Genomic DNA, 21,350 nt, shown 5'->3' with positions numbered 1-21,350 from the left:
GTAAGTTTCGATTTAAATTAATCACACATGGGGGAAAACTAGTTTTCATTATTTTAATGAACGTGTTGTTCGTAATGGTAAATGCCGAGGGTAAATTAAGTCCAGCACCATCCTACAGTTTTGAATATAACATAATCAGGACGAGTCCGAGGATTGTTAACATCGATGAAAACCACGTTTTGGTTTATTACAATGCAGAAAATTTTTGCAACATTTTGGCTCTATTTCAGAGTCATAGTCTTGTTGTTAGATCAAAACAAGTCGACAGCTTATATATCAAGGCTGATTAGGCTTATACACAAGCAATGACATAATATGATATAAGAAAAAAACTCACTTCTAGCTTTGTCCTTCATTTGCCTCAAGACTTCTTCATAATGTTCGCTGTACTCTTGTTTCTTGTGGTACAATAAAACATACTGAACCTTCCCATGCATTGACACGGTTTTTCCTTGAGATGTCAAGAACGAATCCAGAAAGTCTCCTCTTCGTTCCCAGCCCTCCTCGTTTTCGCTGATAATTCCCACCAGGTTCCAGTCGAAATGGTCCAGTATCGCCAACACCGATGGAGCAATACTGTTATCGTCAAAGATTGTCCTTGCGAAGGTTGGATAAAGCTCTTTGTTGGAAACCTCGTCCGATGTACACAGCTTGGTGAGGGAAGGCAAAAAACACAAATTATTGATGTTGTGGAAGATACGCAGTGGCATAGTTACAAGTATGCAGGCCGGCAGAACTCTTGATCAGGCAGTCCAAATTTGATTTTCTATTGGTCTGTTGTATCACAGCGTTAGCAATGCGGCGAAAGCGGGGATGTCTGTAGGGAGTGTATTCAGCTCTGCTTGTTTCAAGACACGCGACACACACTTTTCAAAATTGATTGTTTTTGAAGTTGATTTTAAGATGGCTGTTGTATGACCTCTTTTAATTTCCGTGCAAAAAACAAATAAACACAATAACGAAGAAAGCGCGCAGATGGCATTTCCTACACCTTCACGTATGGAATAGGTGGTATTTAAAGAGACTAATTAGCATAGTTTAGACTGAAAAACAAGAAAAAGCCATCAAAATCTTCTCTGGTTCTTCCTTCATGATTAATATGAAGTCGGAATATAAGATAATCAATTTTCTAGAAAGCAATGTCAACTGACTGTTTAGTCTGTGAATCACAGCATGGTCTATGAACAGCTGCTCCACTTATACTCGCTTTTCTTGGTTAGATATTTTGCAAACAAATCATCCTTATAAAAAAAAAAAACAAGCAGAAAGGTCGTATAAGTCGATTCCTCCAGCTTGGTCAGACGTTAAAACGGCCGACAATTTACATGTTAATTAATTTAGCTGTAAAGGAAAAATCCCTCAATCCCCCGCAGGCATCATTTGATATGTTTTTCTGAATGGACACTTTTGTATACTTGATAAAATTGTAATAGACTTATCGTTCAGAGATTGGCGCTCCCAGCTGCCAGTACACCCAAGGTGGTTAGAAAAGTTCTGTTAAAAATATAAATATGAACTTGACAAAACGTTCCAGTTTACTGATTTTTACTGAAACTCGTCAAACTACCTGATTTTTTTATCTAACTGAAAAAAAAAAATACTAAATACAAATACAGATGATGATCAGTGATATTAACATTTCACTAGCGCCGGTGTCATGATTGTCTAATTTTCAAACTCATTTCCTCCGTTTGGTAATAAAGGACAAAACACCGGAATCTAACTCAAAAAAATCTATACGCAAAAATTATCCTCAATATTAGTTTCCGACAATTTTTACCTTTTGGTGCGGACACCTTATATTCATTATAGAATTCTAAATCATTTACTGCATTTATGAGAAAGTTTTTTAACATACATCTCGAAGACTGTTAAAACGTTTTAGCTGGCCAAATGTGCCTTAACAAGCGACAAAACGGTGTGAATTTTAGTACCTCTATCGCTTCTCTTGGGGTATTTTTGGGGAGAACGCTGCTTAAGATTTTTTTTATTGCCAATCTTCTACGTAAAATAGAGAAATGCCGGCACAAGCCTTGATTTTGCTCCGGCATATTCTCAGTGCGTATTCTTGTCTTAAGACCTTTAAGCGGCGACAATTTAGCTTCAGCGAGTCTCAGGAATCCAAACCGAGACACGTAGCTGTTTTGTAACAGTTTGCGGTCGAGTTTCCATAACATATCTGGCATAAGAAAAGTAAATTAAATACTCGGTGATGTAATCCAAAACTGAGATCGGACAGGGTTTAAATGTTAGAGAAATTTTAGTTATTTTCTCTATCTTCATCCTTTCGAGATGAATTTTTTCCAGAAAAATATCTATACTTACATGAGAGACCATAGGCAAATTCAAGGCCGCAGCCAGTCGAGCTTGTGTGTGACAATTGCAACCAAACCCAATAAAACCATCCACTTTCCTCTGCCATTGACTTATGAACGCTTGGATTGACTTCTCTTCTATGCACTCAGAATCGTCCCAAATGAAGCTGAGGCGAATTCCAGGCAGAAGATTTGGATCTTTATTGATGTTGTCCACCGCGATAGTTATGGCAGAAGCGTAATGAATGCCTTGGATACCTCGCCCTCCGCCAGCCGAGCGGCTGTACGGAAGGATCAGCCCGATGGTCAAATTTCCCTCTGGTAGTACAGAACAGGAGAACACGGTTAGAAATGTTGCAGCCAAAATCAGAAAACGAGCTTTGAACATTAATGAACCATCCATGTTTGCTGAGAAGCTCTAAGTGCTTTAAATTATGTTGACATTTGAGTTGTAACCACGGTGAAACTACAAACATAGTGAAGTGAGTTGTTTATCTGTGGTGTGCATGAGTCAGGTGAAATTAAATTTTCTTATGAAGTACACACAATAAAGGAAGCCCTCCGGGGTGACCATTTTTCGCTTGCTTTGAAGTCGGTTGTAATACAAGACACTTTTGAATTAGCCCTTGATAGGCGCACAAAAATAAGATCAGCAATTTCACATTTCGTGCTCAACAATCATAATTAACGAAATTGTGAGCATATGGCACATCATAAACAGGTAATATATATTTTAGGAAATGATGAAATGACATTGTATTTTGTAACATAAAAATTGACCATAACCACTTTAACAAGCATATTACAATAAATAGATTGTAAACGAATAATAATCTATATGTTACATGAAAAATTAAGCAATTTTCTTAAATTTTATTCAATTGGTTTCTAAGGCTTTCCTCCACTTGGCACTTTCTTGTATTGTTATTAAAATAGAACAAATGAGGTGCGTTAAGTAATATGCGCTGAGCAAATTGTCTTTTTCAGGAACAATAATTCGTCGGAATATCGTAATTACTGTACTAGTACGTGATTTAAAGATATTTTAAAATCAATAGTATTATTGTTCATTCTCTACTATAACCTAAAACGATATGATCCTATGAAAAGCTAGTAACATAAATTACGATTCACATCAGCCAATGTCAGCCAATGTCAGCCAATGTCAGCCAGTGTCAGCCAATGTCAGCCAATGTCAGTCGTCCTTCACGATTCCATTAAAATTAACTCCAACAACCTCGGGGGTGTATGTTTTTTTTTTCAAAAATACTTCAGTGCGCGACGTATTTTCGAGTCTCTTCTGGGTTTTTGGAAAATCTGGTAAAACACGGCATCTCGTGTTTGATATATTACTTCCCACTTTGCTGATTTTCTACCGTGACTGCGCTGTGCGACGTATTTTCAACTCTCTTATCGGTGTTTGGAAAATGAGCTGACGGACACTCTCTTTTGTTCGATGTATTATTCCCACTTTGGTGTTTTTCAACCTGACTAATAGTCTACTTTATGAATTCTCTGTCTACTGTCTTCTTACCGTTATAACAATGTTCGTCACAGGACCAACACTTCAGTACATCCGAGGAAGGTGCAGACGCGTCATTGGGCCAAATGATTGAGTCATCTAACACAAGTTTGTGATTTCCTGCACTGTTAACAACAAAGTTTCCAACTTGCTGAAACATTCCTGCAGTGAAAACATTACTGTAATCAGAAAATACTCATATGGAAATTAATAGTTTTTAAAACAGATTTCAGCCCGTTTAGTTGAAGTACTATCATCAGTAAACGAATGCGAGAACTCTTGTTCATTTTGCGCCAACAAAATCCGTAAAACAGAATTTAACAGTCAGCCCCCGGTTGTGTCAAATAGTAAAAAAACTGACAAAAGAATAAAAGTAGTGTTTAATAGCGCCGTCTAAAGGTCGGTGCCTATTTGACAATCTTGTGAAATAACTTTGGTAAACAATTTAGGAAAAGAAACTTGCAAGCTGATTAATTCTGCTTTGCGCTCCTAAAGGAACGTCCACTCCTTCCCTGACTCGTCACCAGTCATTTCGTTACTCACGTCTTAATGATAATTTTTCGCAAGAGAAACCTAGAGACGAGTCAGTTTCCTTCATGCAATGTGACAGATTTAAAGCCCTGTTTTCAAATCATAATCGGCTGAACATCTTACCGTTATTACTTTCTCTATAATCCATCAAAACCAAGTTGAACTCTGCGTCTCCGACAGCGTTAATATAACGATCGTAACCTAGTATACCTTGGAAGAAAGGAAAACAAGCAGTCAAATAATCTCGTTTATTTTTCTTCTAGGCAATGTTTGGCCACGTTTTCGTAGACGGAAGTATTGGGGAGAAGAAAGGACAGTTTTGGGGAATTTTGCGCTTAGAAAACATGCATGCGTTTCATAATTTGTCCGATTCGTGAGGGAATTTATTTGCCATTGAAGTGATTTGCCTTTTAACTTTGTGGCTTCCTTTCTAAAATCAGTTGGTACTGTACTATTTCAACGCTGGGTGTGTCATATAATTATGTACACTAACTTCGCACGTTTTGAATTCAAATCATCTCTTTTTACCCTTGGAAGGTCAGGAACTTTAAAGCTTAGAGCCTGTTCCAGGTAGAGCCAGAAAACAAGTCATTCGGTATTTTAAATTTCTTGTGAAGAAATATTGAAAACCCTAGAAAGCAATGCGAAAAAGGGAGGTGCCCTCGCTATTAACCTTTTTCATTTTCCCCTTTTCTTTTCCCTCACCGGCATACGGACACCGGGAAACTGGTTATATATTTCCAACCAACCATTGTGTCCATTTTAGCTACGACCTACATGTAGTTTAAAAATTACAAAGTTGGCAGTGAGATACTACTCACTGTTAAAGAAGTGGCCCATCAGATTCTGCGTGATTTCCTCTCCATCGGAAACTTTGCCGCCCTTATTTAACGTCTTATTCAAAGCAGCAGCGTATTGAATCACAGCATCATACAAGTAGGCCGCCTCTATGGGGGGCTGGAAACGAGAGTAAAGTATATGTGAAACATTTAAAGATCTCACTAATAGGCTCAATTATTTCTAATGCAAAAAGTGTCCCTTTCCACATAACGTTACAACAATGTGTTATTCAAGAAAACATGGGTTTACAACAGATCACAAATTTGAGATCAAACTGAATATTGAAAACAAATGAACTTGCACATGATCTTTTTTGGACATAGCCCGGGATGCAGGGGACAGTCCATTGTGAAAATGTGGGGTATTGTCGTCGAAAAACCCCCAAAGGAGACTAATCCGGTGATGGTTCGAGCTTTATTTGACCTTTAAAAAATACCAATTTAAAACTGACAAAAAGTGTTTATTTTTTTTTTTTTTCATTGCTTCGGGTGTAACCCAAAAGGATATCTTGACGTTTAAAAATAGTACAGTGGCGTTTCGTCGCGAAAACCCTAAATGAGACCATAACACGGACTCTAAAAGGGCTGGGCTTAGCGTCCGCGATATGGACTAGGTAAAGATTATATGAATTCTCAGGGATTCCATGTGAATGAACTGTCCATAAATGAGGTGTTCATACTATAGAGGTGTTCGAGGGGAAAGGCTCGACTGTTTCATGATTGTAAGTCTGAGTTGCGCCAGTCACATGATCACAAGGCAACAAACAGCCATGCATGGTCATATTGTGCTGAACATACTCGGGAAATAACAGGAACTGCTGATAAAGGATGATGGCCAGCGATAGGTAGCTACTAATTGACTAACCATTGTCTTTATTCTCACTCCTATAACCATTATTTAGTAAGGTCTGTTAATGAGATATTATACCAAAAGTACATCCCTGTACTTAGCTTAATCCTGTCAAACACTCACCGTGTGTCCCGGATGCACGGTTGTGTAAAAAGGAGAAGTCGCACTCTTCTTTTTCACATTTTCAGTGAAATTCAAGTATTCCGTGCTTACACTGTTGTTGACGGAAATAAGCAGAGCCGATTGAAAGGCCAGAGCAGTCCGGTTTTCTGGATCTTCTCCCCACGTCAATGTGATATTTTTCTTGGTATTTCCCGCGAGGTCCAAATCCAAGTCGAACACGATGAATGCAAAGTGACCGTCGTTGAAACCAAGTTTTGCGGCGAAGTTCAAGGCCTGGAGCGCATAGGCGTAACGCATGGCTAGAATGATAACTGTGGAATATAAAGTTATTTTCGTCTTGACCATATTATGTTAAACGTTTTACAGAGAGGTAAGCTTTACGAGATCTTTAATAAAAAAAGACTGCCTTAGAAGTAGGTGGGGATGCTTTAATGTCATTAATAGCTCGGTACATGTGCAACTATAACCTTGGTCAAGAAAAGACCAAGGTAACAGAGTGGATCCTCCATATAGGCTTATTTCAAAGGTAATCCATCTTAAGTTATTTTAGACATGGTACTCAGTTCTTCCGTGGATGTTACTCGCGCGATGCGTGGATAGTCCAAGCGACCCTCAAGAAAACTGCATGAGATGAAATTGCGGGATGGTGAAGATTCATAACACAGATGTTTTCTATACTCTCCACCGTCTTTTTGTCCGGTTGGGCTTTCGTTTGCTTTGTGCTTGTTTGTGTGTTCATTCCTATGCAGGGTTTTTTTTTTTTTTTTTTCGATTTTAGGGAGTCAAACCGCAACGGCAACGGCAATACGACAAGTACAATGGCTACGCGCGTACGTTATAATTCTTGGTACATTTCTATGCCATTTTCCACAAAACAACAGCGCGCGATCACCACACTGCGTTTCTACGACGGCCAAATTTAAAACTGAAAAAAACGGATGCGAGGAGACAGCTCCCATTTATATCCTAATGTTAGATTAGATGTTTAATACTAAACTCGATATTTTCTGTGGAAATCTGTCGACAACTTTTGAGAAATTTGGCTTCAGGTCATGTTACTCTCACAAATTGTTGTCTGTGATTTTTCATCTGCATTTGGTTTAGGTAAAAGGAAGAAAAGATACTTTATGCGCACGTCAAAGCTTGCACATGAGCAACCGTGTGGCTCACCAGGGCGGACTTACCTCCTGTTTTCGAAGCACGCAACGACTCGCGGTAAGGATACTCACCCCTTAAGGGATGGTAGTTCTTTACAAACTACGCGCGTGTTGGGCAGTGCTACATAAGCATATATGGATTGGCCGATATTTGAAATATAATATGACTGGTACACTTTGTGAGTATTATAAGGAATATTAAATGTAGAAATAGCATCACTTTGTGTAGATGGAAGAAATGCCGCGCTTTAAATCTCGGATGTGCGATTGCTACCAGCGAAAGAACCAATTAAATTCAACGATTTGTACTAAGCTGAGGCAAGTTTCTACTAAATAGACGAAGGTAAACAAAAATAGTGATTTCATTTTATAGTGATAGAATCTACCTCGTGACTCGTTTGCTGTACTGCGAAGAAGTTCCTCAAATTCAGGCACCAAGCTGGTGGCGTTGTAATGGACACCAAATGTCATCGTCCGAACGATGCCCACGACTAAGCCTCCATCTCTTAAGCCCTTTTCTAACGCATTCCATTGAGACCATGGTTGAGTGGTTTGAGCAAGAAGCCCAATACGAGTCCAGTTGAAATGTTTCATTAGAGCATGCAAAGGTGGGACGAGTCCGCTGATAGGTGGGATTGTGCGTGAAAAAGTCGGGTAAAGCGTTTTATCCGAAAGCCTCTCATCTGTGCACATCTGTGGACGTAAAATCAGCCAAAGCAATTAGGAATAGCGATCTTTTTAAATTCCTGTCTTGATTTGGAGGCACGTGTCTGTAACAGCACATACGCAAGACTGGGTTAGGGGTTGGGGGGGGGGGGGGGCTGTTCAGTTTTGGCTAGTGCTGTGGCACTGCCATGGGATGGACTATCTGCCGATGGTTGTCTTCCAGGTTATTTGTTAAAAATACGAAGATTTTTTTCCCGCTGAAAATTTTTTTCCGCTAAAAGAATAAAGTTTTTGTTACTAAATTTTAATAGTTTATCTGTTGTCACTTCCTGTGAGTTAGTTTGATCAAGATTTTACAGAGCTAACCTGGATCAGAGGGAGTCTGCCTTTGGTGTCCTGTGTGTCACATGTCATAGTTATTAGGCAAATTACGCAGTTTGTTTTTTTCACGGATTGATTGTTGATTTCGGAAGAAGATATCGAGGAGGTGAGGGAGGGAGAACTTTGAGATTCTCTTAGTTCCCACTAGATCGGTATAGGTTTACTCTTGTTTCATCCTGTCATTACAGCACCCATGCTAGTTTACTTAATCATGGACAGTTATTTTTTTTTCTTCAAAAACAGATCTGCGTGGGACTGTCCTTGAATTGGCAATACTTGAATATGCCTACCCTACTTCTGACGCACCCTATTCAAAGTTTTAAACTCAGTACAATTAAAGTAAACCCACTCGCGTGTTCTGTATTCCCTTCCCTGTAAACATCGCGTGCTCTTTGGCCCGTCTCCATCAAAAAACCACCACAAGGTTTCATTCATTCCAGTTGTCGTGACTGTTGAAGGGAAACCCATAATCAACTTAATCCCCAACACCGGCGTCACTGGCACGAGTTTTTCTATAGGCCGGAACTGCTACGCCCAAAATCCCCGCTTCTTGTTTCATTAAAACAAGTGTACAAGTACCGCCGACAAAAAAAACCTCTTCAGGTTTGCCCGTTAAGGCTTAACCTACCCGTTCCATCTTTTGTGGCGGAAGTTGAGGTGGGAGGAGATACTGTCTCTATGCAACGACACAGCGACAGAAACACGGCTGTAGAAATACATAAATCATCGACAGGGGTTAACCCGGAATCAACATCACGAATTGTCCGAGAGATAAATAAAACCGCTGGGGGCATGCAGCTTTAATCAACTGCAAAAATTCGCAGTATTGTTTTGATTGACTGTTTAATTCCATACAGTGTAATGGGGAACGTGGGCGACTGAGATCAAAGAAACTATTACGTCGGAAGAAAAATACGAATTATCAAGAGTGTAGAACTTTCTTATCAAGAAAGAAAAAAAATACGTTCCATGTATTCATCATTTTGTTTAATTTTCTCTACACCCACAAGTACAAAGCATTGTTTAAAAAGCCTTGTCACATTTAATTATTCACTATAACATTGCGTACGTGTTTCATGGAAAAATTGCTTTAAATGAGCTTTCCGCTCTTTTTCATTTTCGCCTTATACCTCTCTAAGGAGCCTGTTCACATATAACTAGGATGAATCGGCTTCAACGACAAGGACAGTTCCAAGGAAGGGTTCGCCAAAACAAGTACATCAAACTTTGCAGTTTGACGCTCGAGGATTAATTGCAATCTAATGTTTATTCGTCTTTTCTTTTCTACAGAGGTTATACAGCACCAAAAACCTTGTCTTATTCAATCTGTCATTTAGTCACGAACGTGGAAAGCTATTTCCTTTCCTCTTTTAATCGCTGCAGGTGTAATGAGAATTATGGCACTGTTAATATCAATAAATATTCCCTCTTAGATACGAATTTAGTTATTCCCCGCTTGAAGTAAATATACACGTCACTCAGCAGGTGATTAAAGGTTCATAAAACTGACGAAAAATGTTTTCCTTTCAATTTAACAATCATCAAAAATTCATGAATGCGAGGATGCTGTAATTTTTCTCTTCTCGAATAATAATTGTGAAAATTACCCAGCGCAATTTTATTGACGGATATTTTTTATGAGACCATAAGCGCATTAAACAAGTCAAAATCAGGCATATGGATGATAAATAATTCATAATTCGGTCTTTTATCGCCGAAAAGCTGTATCTTAGGGATTTGTTTTAAAACAATTTGCAAGTGTTATTGAGAAATACATATTCAGGTAATGACCCGGGGAAACAACTCCCATATTTTCGGTTAATACGAAGCGGTATTTTTCGATAATGGGTCATAAACTCATTGTATTTGCATCAAAGTCCGTCTACACTGCGTCTAACCTGAATAAGTTTATTTCAAGAGTTTTCAACCAATAATAATAATAATAATAATAATAATAAAACCAGCTATAAACAACAAAAATGAAAAGTGAACTTTATAGTGCTTTAAGTATGGTTAGCTTTCTACTTCAAATCATTTCGGTCTGTTGTACTGAACGACGGAATTCGAAGATGGTGATCCAAGTTACGAAGAGAGCACGTTTTAAAATTTTATTTTCGGATGTAATTCTTGCTATCAGATCTTTAAAAGATCTATGGATAGCCTGATGATTCACGAAATGTGAGGGGAAAGCAATATCAATTTATACATTAAAAAACGTCAACATTGCTTCGATTTTCCCATCAAATAGTTTACAATGCAGTCTGCGCGTTCAAAGTTCACGTCAATTTCGTTTTACATCCTTCTCAGTAAATGATGATATATAATTTCTCTTTGCTATATTCAAATTTATTTGTTCAGACAACCTAAATCCTTCAAAATGATGCCGCTACTTAATAAACAGTTTAAATTCTGGTTGTTAAGAATTTAACACATCATGTAGAGAGCCGCACAGAAATGAAAGTTTTCGTCACAATTTGCAAGTCAATATTATAATAAGTCGCCACGAAATTGTTTCTTAACGTCAAGAAGGCACATAAATTAATATCCAAATTGAACTAAGATGCAGGTGGAATTTTTATCACGAGCGATCTAAGATCTAACACATTTTCTAACTTCAGTTTTATTAAAAAACAAAAAGAAGTAGCTATATATGAGGATGAGAAGTTTTTTATAGCAAACTAGAAACGGTATACTTTTAGCCAGTTTTCCCTTATCCTAAAAATTTAAACACAAAGGTGAAGTAACCATTGATAAGTCCAAAACTTGCGGGCACGAAATTACGGTAAAATCAAGATCTATCTGATGTAGATTATTTTTTCTAGCCAAAAAAGTTAGTCGTTATATTTGGGTTTTTGTCGTATTGTTTTCCTTTTTTAAGTGTTTCCTTTCTGTTTTTCAGCTTACTAGTCGAACTGAATCTCCTGAGTGATAACTTGTTCTCTGGCTAATAATTATTCTTTTCGCTGCGAAATTTTAGGTAAATTATTTTAATTTTTCTTTCACTGACAATTTAACGATCGTAGCCACGGAATTTGGAATTTTGATAACGGCATATTTTGAGGCCTTCCTTATGAGACTTATTTTCTGTCAATGGCACGAAAACGACAAAAGTCGACGAAATGTTGGCTCTGTACGTGCATGAACGGGGTGGCGAATTTTATTGTCTAAATCGTACAAGTCTGTTTTGTATGATAGTTGAATGTAATTTGATTGAACAGCGCGGGTGGGTATATACACCACTGAAGTATCTCGATCGAAACCGTCGAATTTACATTTGCATTATTTGACGTGATGAACCGGTGGTTTGGACCTTTCCCGTTTGATATAAGGATGTTTCACTGGCATCTTTCGAAGTCAGTTGAATTCTGTCAAAGTGTTGCTTTTATGGATTGAATATGAAATTATTTTGATATGCCACATTTAGGACCTTTAACAGATAAGCGTTAAACACAAACATCAAAAGAGGTTTTTAGAGGAAACCTCGCTTGCCATTGACGACCTAGTATTATCAGAAACTGTTTCGCAATACAAAGTCTGAGCAATAAAATTATGGGGCTAATGAAACTATTTCAAATCAGCTAAGAGTTGCTAATGTACGCTTTCCCAACGGTGACAAGATTTCGCCTAACATGTCCATGTCAACTTAAACATGGAATCGAAACGCACAAATAAGCATCGCAGAGCACACGAGGGCCGCAGGACAAAGATTACTTGTTTCGGTCTTTGTAATTGCTGCCCAAAAGGACTCGGTGTAACGTGTTAAGCTGCGGTTTTCCGCAGAATAATGTTTCGCTAAATTATTATCAAATCGGGGCGAATTTTTCGGTAAATAGGGAATGTAATGATGTTTTTTTGTACTAAATGTATGCATATTAGCCGGAATAAATCTACTGAGAAGACTATTTTATAAGCTTCGGAACTTCTTGAAGCTATTGTTATTGCAAGATCTCATGATATCCTTTGAGGATCTCGCATCTTAGTGAACGAAACTTCAGTAATCCTAGACGGAAACTAACCGATAAGACAAAGTTTGCATTTTGTTTCACGTTTTCGTCACGGCTCTTGTCGATTTCTGAGTTGAACTGTGTTTACACAAATCTACATGTTTTTTTATAGCAGCTTCTATGTAGCCTATTCACGTCCACTGTTTTGTTTATTATCGCATAACAAAAGCAGAGAAAGTTCTTTGAAAGCGGGCGAAAATTACAAGTTGAACGAGTGTTTGTGGTATATTGTCGAACCGCCCGAAGCTTGTACCCATTACAATGAATTTCTCGCCCGCACGCAGAGTACACAATTGAAGTGTGTTTGCCCGCATTCTCTGTGATCTAGCGGTCAAATGAAATTTCCAAAAGACTATTTTTTTTCATTAACTGCTTAAGACATGATCAACCGTGTGCGCGTGCAAGAATTTAAAGTACAAAAGTATTTATATCATTCACCGGTCAGAATGAGACTTTACCAATTTGATTTCTGTGGAATATCCGCAGCCCTTGCGATTTCGTAAGTGAACTGAGTTGGAACTCAGTTATATAACAATGTACCAAACAAACTCAGTTCGTCCGGTCAACTACAGCACTTCAGATCAGCGAGTAACCCCATCAAGGGCAAGTACTTTACCGCTCAATTTCACGCTGTAATTCTCATGAAAAGAATTTATTGAAGGAGCAATTGCAGCTTTCATAAAGGCAACGGTTGTTTGACAGCGGTGGTCGCAGTAAGACTTCAGCTACAACTGCATCGTTAACCCTTTTAGCTAGTAACTAAGTTTATTTTATTCTGTACTTACATATGAAACCATCGGGACGTTTGCGGCTGCCGCCAGCTTTGCTTGTGTCTCACAAGTACATCCAGGCCCAATAAAGACTTGCACCCCTTTCTCCAACTGATAAAGCATCGCTTTAACAGAAATTTCTTCGTCGCACTGTGTATCATTCCACACAAATGTTATTTGATGCGCAGGAAGCAACGATGAGTCATTGTTGACCGTTTCAACTGCCAAAGGCAACGCCGAGGCGTATTCATTCGCCGATAGTACAGAAGCGCCAGAAACATTAGCCGACACGTTGTAGGGTAATAAAAATCCCACAGTAATAGCACCGGCTTCTGATCGTGTAGTTAGTAAGGACAAAACAAACAAAGCTTGAAGCCATAACTTGTTGCAGTTGCTAGACTCCAAAAGTAGTGTTCTGGAGTTCATTTCTTTCACCCGCTCGGTTAGCGCCGTACTGTGCCTACTTGAACACGTCGAGCTTGGAAAGGCTCGTGACATCCATGGTGTGAGCTGAGTGATGACCGCGTCCTATAAACGAGACCGCAACAAAACTTCGTCAACTACACACCGTTTTAGTACCTTGATGAATAATTTATGCTTAATCTAATCCCTACAAATGCAATTCATTTGGTGAGTAAACGGTGTCCACGGAGACCAATAGGAAGATCTCTTTGGAAGTTTCGTTTAAGTGAAGTATTTAGCTTTCCTTTGATCTTTTCATTGTCTTATTTACCGTCCTTTGTGTTTGTAAAAGCAAAGGAGAGAAAAACGCATTCTCAATTTGACGTCGATTAAGAACGTTTTTTGAAGTTAAAAAGTAAACAGATGTTATATTAATTAAATAGATCGAATGTCAGTTGATGGAAAAAGGGGTAAAACGATGGCTAGTGGAAAGAACACGGGAATGGACTGGGAAATAGATTTTGCGGAAAGAGGCCGGAAAGTTGAATTCTAATATTAAAAGCAAAAGATTCACAGTCGCTCGGGGCAGAAAATCGTGGCATTTTCTTCACGTGATCAGGTATCTTCGCCGCGCGGTGCTCGGTTTGTAAAAAAGCAGGGCTCCAAACAGGAAAATATAGCGCTCTAGGGATCTCGTGAACTGGCTCGCAACTCCAAAGGAACCCACATGTTCGTTTTCAACTTGTTCAGTTCGATTTTTTTTTTCAGTGCTTAGCGAGCCTGACGGCAGGATTTTAAGGGGGCATTATTTCTAAACTTAGACGAGCCGGAGTGAGCAATAGTTTTTACCGACAGTCCATTCCAATCAAAATTTTACCATACGATTAACTGTAAATGTGACTCATAGGGTTGGAGTAGACATCTTTCGGCATCTCTCATGTAACAGGAGATGATCGACTGGAATGTTTTTAAAAAAAAAAAAAAAAGGGGGGGGGGGGGCTCTTAAAATACCATATACTGTATTGTATTATGATTGAGTACCTAAATAAATTACAAGTTTCTACTTCAAGTTATCATTTGCTGAAAGTGAAACAGTTTTCATCAGTTACCGACTTTTTTCTTGAAAATTATTCAAACCCATCTATAAGAGCACTGAAAATAGTTTATTTGAATAATCAAATAACACAGGCCGCAAGGTTTGACCTTTTGACCGAAGTAAAAACAGTAAATATTAATGTTTTACGAAAATAACTAAAGTTCACCAACCGGCAAGACATTGTGTCTGTTGTCATTTTTTTTAAAATATCCTACGTTTGCTTCCATGTTTATCTCTAACAAAAAAAACAAGAGATTCAATTGCAACTTTAGAATAAAATAATAGTGCTGGGACCTGATCGAACATAGCAGAATGTTCATCAAAGGACAGGCCTTTCGAAGATATTAAGATAAGCTGAAACAAAACGAAATTAAACATGTGAAGGAAAATCAGCAGTTTAAAAATGTCCGTTCTCCATCTGCTTAAGGACGTTCTACTCAGTAGATTTTCTTCAAACTTCTCCTGCGGACAGATAATGAATTACATGTTTCAGAAATGAAAACAAAAATTGTGGGTCACGGACTTCGTTTAAGAGATAAACCGTGTGTAAAACTACCCTGATTTTGAAAAATTGGCTCGCGTGAATCAGTATGGTCTCCAGGGTTTTTAGCGTTAAATGTCAAAGATGAGTCAACGAAAACAAACTATCCTAGTATCCTATTGTATAAGTGAATCCGTTGCGTGAATAATGTCCAAATAGTGGCAACGTTTTCACAAAACTTAACCCTTCAAGAGGCATTTGAAACCGCCGCACAGATAAACGAAGAGCTAAAAAGAACGGAATTCGATGGTGCATTTTACAAAAAATTCAAACTTCTAATCGATAGATCTTCATTTTTTTGCTAAACGTAGAAAATCGGCAGAGAAAAGGATCCATCAAAAGAAAAATAGGGGTCACCGAATGTCCAAGATCGTTACATCCAGGCAAAGCTACAGCAATAGCAATCTGCCCTATCATTGTTCATTTATTACTTATCGCGCGCTTGATGCATGACGTGGCGTGTGAATTTGCGTACTCAGTAAGGATGCACAGAAACAATTAGCGCGGACGTCCTGATTGTAGTAACGTTGTTTTCGTTTTTGTTTTTTTATTTGCGTTCGTCAAGAAATTAATATAAACAAAGATTGTCTACTGATTTTTCTTTCAAGTTTCTATCCAAGTACATGTATAATATTATCGAACTCAGAAATTCAGAAATAACACGAGTGATTCCTGAAATTTATCACCCACTCCGGTTATAATCAGACTTTCTTCATCAGGTCCCTAAGGCACCACAAATTAATTTTAAGACATGATGATTTAATGCTAACGTCTAAATAAGGGTGATATTAAATGATATGGAATAAGCCTATGCAACTTGAACGGATTTAAAGCAAATTTGAGGGATTTCCTGAGTTAAATGCGATCATGGGAGAGCCAAGTCTGACCAAGTCTGTGTTTTCTCGGGTCAGAATAGCACTCACCATCAGAGCTTATCCTTGTGTCTGTAGCGTGAAGCAACCTGGAGTATTGCTACCTCCCCTTGCTGAATTGGGCAGGAGTTCAGCGCAGGCAACAAACCCTCTCCCAGGAGGCTTCCTGAAAAAATATCCCGTGTCCATTTATTCTAGTTCTCCTGCGTGGAAAAAGCACTGCAAAAGGACTCCATCACGTTTACCTTAAGGACGTTCGCGCTAATTGTTTCTGTCCATCCTTACTGCGCAAAGAGATTCACACTCCACGTCATGCATCGAGCGCGTCATGCAAAATTCGCTTTAAATCCGTTCAAGTCGCATACTTATTCCAGATAATTTAATATCACCTTTACTTCGACGTTAGCATTAAATCTTCATTTCTTAAAATCAATTCGTGGTGCCTTGGGGACCTGATGAAAAAAATCTGATTATAACCGGAGTGCATGCCGGTGATAAATTTCACGAATCGCTCGTGTTATTCCTGAATTTCTGAGTTCGATAATATTATACATATGCTTGAAAGAAAAATCAGTTGACAATCTTTGTGTGTTTATATTCGTTTCTCAACGAACTCAAAAAAAAAGAACAACAAAAAAACAACTTCACTGTTATCAGGACGTCCGCGCTAATTGTTTCTGCGGGTCCTCACTGCGCACGCAAATTCACGCGCCACGTCAAGCATCGAGCGCGCGCGCTAAGTGATAAAATGAACCGATGATAGAGCAGATGGCCATTGCTATAGCTTTGCCTGGATTTAAGGATCTTGGACATTCGGTGACCCCTATTTTTCTTTTGATGGATCCTTTTCTCTGCCGATTTTCTACGTTTAGCGAAAAATGAAGAAAATCTATCGATTAGAAGTTTCAATTTTTTTGCAAAATGCACCATCGAATTCCGTTCTTTTTAGCTCTTCGTTTATCTGTGCGACGGTTTCAAATGCCTCTTGAAGGGTTAAGTTTTGTGAAAACGTTGCCACCATTTGGACATTATTCACGCAACGGATTCACTTATACAAAATACTACTTGGATAGTTTGTCTTCGTTGATTCATCTATGATATTTTAAGCTAAAAACCCTGGAGACCATGCTGATTTACGCGCGCTAATTTTTCAAAATCAGACAAGTGTTTCACATGCTTTATCTGTTAAACGAAGTCCGTGACCCCCAAATGTTTTTTTTTTTTTTTCATTTCTGAAACAAGTAATTCATTAGCTGTCCGCAGTAGAAGTCTGAAGGAATTGTATCGAGTAGAACATTTTCGCGCAAACGCCCTTAAGGGCGCATTGCTTCAAATGCCTCGCAATTACTGTGGACACTGAATGTATAGCATAATTTGAGGGTTTCACCCGCACCGTATTAATTACGCATACCCATACAAGCCTGGATAAAAGAGTTAAATTGCTCTAATTTGTGCTGTCAGGTCGAAAATTTATCAAACATTCTGACCTTTACACCAGTACGATGGTCTCATCGAATTTGTTTACTGACAATTTAACGCGTCAGCGATGTCAATTTTAAGCAATTCGCCTTGGTGAGCGTCGCAAAACAAGTACTGAGCGTTGCAGAAATGACTGGTCACCTTAGCAATAGCTGCTCTGTTACATTAGGGTGATAAGCGATGTTCAGCTGTACATGGTTTTTCAGTTCTTAGAGCTACATGTATTGCAGATCATATCATTTTGATTTCCCATTTGCCAAAGCAAATCTAAAGTTGTCGCCTGTTTGCAAAATGAATTCTGAATAAGACTGAGTTGCGAGCTTTATGCAAACCGGCGCTGGAAAAAAAGGCGTTAGGCACTGCACTACAGTCGCTGTTACGTTCAAATCGTGAAGGCTTGCATTCACAGAATTGCATGGAGGTTTAAAAAAACTAACCGAGGAAAAAGTCCAAGGGCGGACTAACTTTCGTATTGGAAGATAAATTATTGCAACCTCAAAATTGCACTGATTTGGGCCGGAGGGGAACAAATCGTCTTCTTTAATTAATTTACAAAATGAGCATTGAATAGGAATTGAGAGCTGACCACTGCACTACTATTAGGTTCAAAACGTCAAGGCTTGCATTCATAGAATAACTAGGAGTAACTCGGAGTTGATGGATTTTTAGTGGAACGAGACTGAACGACTCCGAGAAAGAACTGGTGCGCCTACTGCAAAATAGAATAGAAAGTCCAACAACTATAGCGGCCGTTAACGAAAGAACGACGCCATCATATCCAAGACAAAGGAATAGCAGTGATTAACGTTTTATCAAGCGTTAACTGAAATGGCACACTGTAACAATTCAAGAGAAACAAATGATGAAGAGAAACTTACTTGGAAAGAAAGTCGAATTTCAGAACTAAAGCCTCTGGATGATTTTAGATTGGTGTTCCTTACAGGCGACAAGCGATAGAAGCATACAACATTAAACTACACTGTTAACAAAATGTTTCAGTCGTGACGAATTAGAAAAGATGTTGCCTGAGGTAACCAAATTTATACAATTACCCCGTGCAATAACATGACGTCAAACAGGGTCCGAGAGGATGAAATTTAATGTCGGCTCTTTTTATACTAATTTCATTAACCAAGAGAAAATGCATTAACGTACAGCGTAAGGCTCAAAGAATAAAAGCTGACGTATTGAATCGAAAGCGATGGTGAAAGTGCACGATTTTTTGAAGAAGAGTCGTGTTCTCACACAAATGTGAAAAACTTGGAAAATTATATCATTTAGAATACTAGTGCACGATACAAGTTTACAGTTTTCCATTTAACTCATAACCACAAATGAATTAAACACTACGTAGGCCTCCTGAACAGGTGGACATGAAGAAATCTGTAAGAAAGAGTCTTGTTCCCCGTGTATTCGTAACTTCCCATTAAAATGTCTGTAGCATTCACTAGTTAATATATTTATCTAGAGCGTGAACGACTTTCGAACTGAAGCATGCCGTCTCCCAAACAGAAGGACTTGCGCGAGACGACAGAAAAAATGGAACAAGCATGTTTTTTTTTAAACTTCCAGAGAAACTGTTAAATTTAGAAATAACATTCAGATGAAGTTCATTAATCTCTCGTCTGAAGAGAGATTAAGTTCTTCATAAGAAATTTCCATTTTAAATGATTCGCGCAAATCTCAGAATCTTCAAAATAAACCAGGGGACTGATTAAGCCACGTACTCAACCGGTTTAAACCGGTTCGTGGTTTGTGGCCCCTGTTGTACACTCGCAGGTTTACACTTTAAAGTTTGCCTAAATTTTAGAGAAGGGTTACAGCACCGCCTTTTTGTAAAATCCCTAAATCTAAGGCTGGTTTCCATAGGTACGATTGCTCCAATAACGTTCAGCAATCGTTGCCATCGTTAGGAAACCACTTTCCAGCTTTAGTAACTGAGATCATTGCGAAAACAAATGAGATAGACTTTTAAAGATTTATCTTGACAATCGTAGATCTCAATAGATCATTTGCTACCTCGCTGTTTGCGCATCTTAAAACTGTTTAGCCTATTCTTTTCAAGTTCGTCGTTTGTAATCCGTATTAATCTCCTCCATCCTTGATCATTCTTGTTCCTTCAAGGTTTAATATCATCTCTTTGGTGTTTTTATGTCTTAGGAAACTATTGTTTTGAGGTTTCCTTCAATTTAACGGTAAGGTTGTACGTCGCCAAAGTAACTCAAAATCGTAATTTTGAAGAAGATTACGACATTTTTTTAATTTATAAGAGATATTTTGATGTTACTAACATCATCGTCAGTTACAGAATATTTGAAAAACCGTTAGGACTATATAACAACTAGGCGAAACATGCATGTAGTTGTTATATAGTTCTAACGGTTTTTCAAATATTCTGTAACTGACGATGATGTTAATAACATCGAAACATGTCTTATAAATGAACAAAATGTCGCAATCTTCTTAAAAGTTACGATTTGCCTTCTGCTGTCTCGACCTTTTGGTTCCAATATCTCAAAATACCGTGATTGAGCTCTTTTAACGTTTTTCTGTAGCCATCGCGGCGATCGCAGCGTTCATAGTCATATGGAAACCAGCCTTTACTGAAACAGACAGATAGCGACATTTCTTACACCCACTTTTTAATACATGTGCTACAAAAAAATCCTTAAAAACCCTTTACGTGCGAGAAAGCAGCTGAATAAAACTTTAAGCCTCGGAAATTTTGGTCTTAACCATGTTTTAGGTAGTTAATTAATTTGCTATTAATAGCACCTCTGGTGAAAGATAAACCAATTTCAAAATGTTAACCAGCTAACGAGCTTTGCAAAAATACAGTTTAAGACTAGCCCCCTATCTTGGACTTGGCTACCTCGAGTTCCCGCTTTCTCGAACTCATATCACCTCCCCCTGGATAACCATTAGCGCTCAGGAACTCTCGGCCATGTCCAACGCAGTTTTCGTTGCCGTTAATGAGAGCTCGCGAGACAGCGGTGTTTAACGTTTGGGGCAATTAGGTTTCAAAATAAACGAGTTAGTCACTCGCGCCGATCGACCAACAGCAACAGCCACGTCCCTTTTTTTCTAGAAGCTGTCGGCATGTAACTTTCATGCTTTTAAGATTTAAATTGTATTGTTATGTTTAAGAGAACTTTATAGATAAAAGAAATTAAAAACCTGCTTTTAGCCAATCAGTACTAAGAGAGGCCTACCGCTGGAATTTGTAAATTGATTTTAAAATATAACTCGAGGGGTTTTAGCAAATCGGTCTTTGTCCACCTTTAATCCTGTTTACACCTCTGAATGAAAAGACCTACCGACAATAATAACCCAGAATTGTGTTGGTCGGAGGAAATTGAAATCGAACTCCTTATAAACCCTTACATACCACAATATTCTGCCTTAGGCTGAAACGAAACCTAGCTGTATTTTGGCCTTCTTTTTCCAGCGAGAAAACTGAAAGAACAACCCAATCATCTTTTAACTTAAAATACCTTTTTTGTGCGTTTGTTTGTCAGTGTCAGTGTGGCCTTTTGCTTTGTGAGGATAAATTTGGTTTGAATTCATTTAATGCAACGTTTCAGTACTGTACCTCATGAAAATCATTGGAACATAGAATAGTTCTGTAAAGAGAAATTTGTGTTCGCTGGGCAGCCGAATATGCAGCCGCGTTTGTTGTACCCGCTTACAAACCATCGAAATCCGCGGTTTCATATGCATATGGTAGTCAGTATGATTAATTCATATACCATTTGCTTAATTTTGTTCTTTGTAAAAATCATAAGAATCACCCTTTCGTTTT

The 21,350-nt window shown here is 38.4% G+C and overlaps 1 protein-coding gene across 1 annotated transcript in view; it reads right to left on the bottom strand.

Moving 5' to 3' along the window:
* The window catches only part of LOC110051581 (atrial natriuretic peptide receptor 1-like), a 31,324-nt gene extending 17,373 nt beyond the window's left edge, over positions 1–13,951 (bottom strand). Inside the window, exons 1-8 of the mRNA XM_020757626.2 lie at positions 13,174–13,951; positions 7,724–8,030; positions 6,181–6,491; positions 5,190–5,325; positions 4,492–4,578; positions 3,850–3,999; positions 2,326–2,633; positions 338–650 (exon numbers count right to left, since the gene is read on the bottom strand). Of these exons, the coding sequence (XP_020613285.2) occupies positions 338–650; positions 2,326–2,633; positions 3,850–3,999; positions 4,492–4,578; positions 5,190–5,325; positions 6,181–6,491; positions 7,724–8,030; positions 13,174–13,656 (2,095 nt within the window). The 5' untranslated portion in view covers positions 13,657–13,951. The remainder of the gene's footprint in view (positions 1–337; positions 651–2,325; positions 2,634–3,849; positions 4,000–4,491; positions 4,579–5,189; positions 5,326–6,180; positions 6,492–7,723; positions 8,031–13,173) is intronic.
* Positions 13,952–21,350: the final 7,399 nt, after the last annotated feature.

This window comes from Orbicella faveolata, unplaced genomic scaffold (genome assembly GCF_042242905.1).
Source record: "Orbicella faveolata isolate gen_17 unplaced genomic scaffold, um_ofav_v1 contig_2, whole genome shotgun sequence".
Lineage (NCBI taxonomy): Eukaryota > Metazoa > Cnidaria > Anthozoa > Scleractinia > Merulinidae > Orbicella > Orbicella faveolata.
The sequence above is the reverse complement of the archived record's forward strand: the minus strand, read 5'-3'. Positions and strand labels throughout refer to the sequence as shown.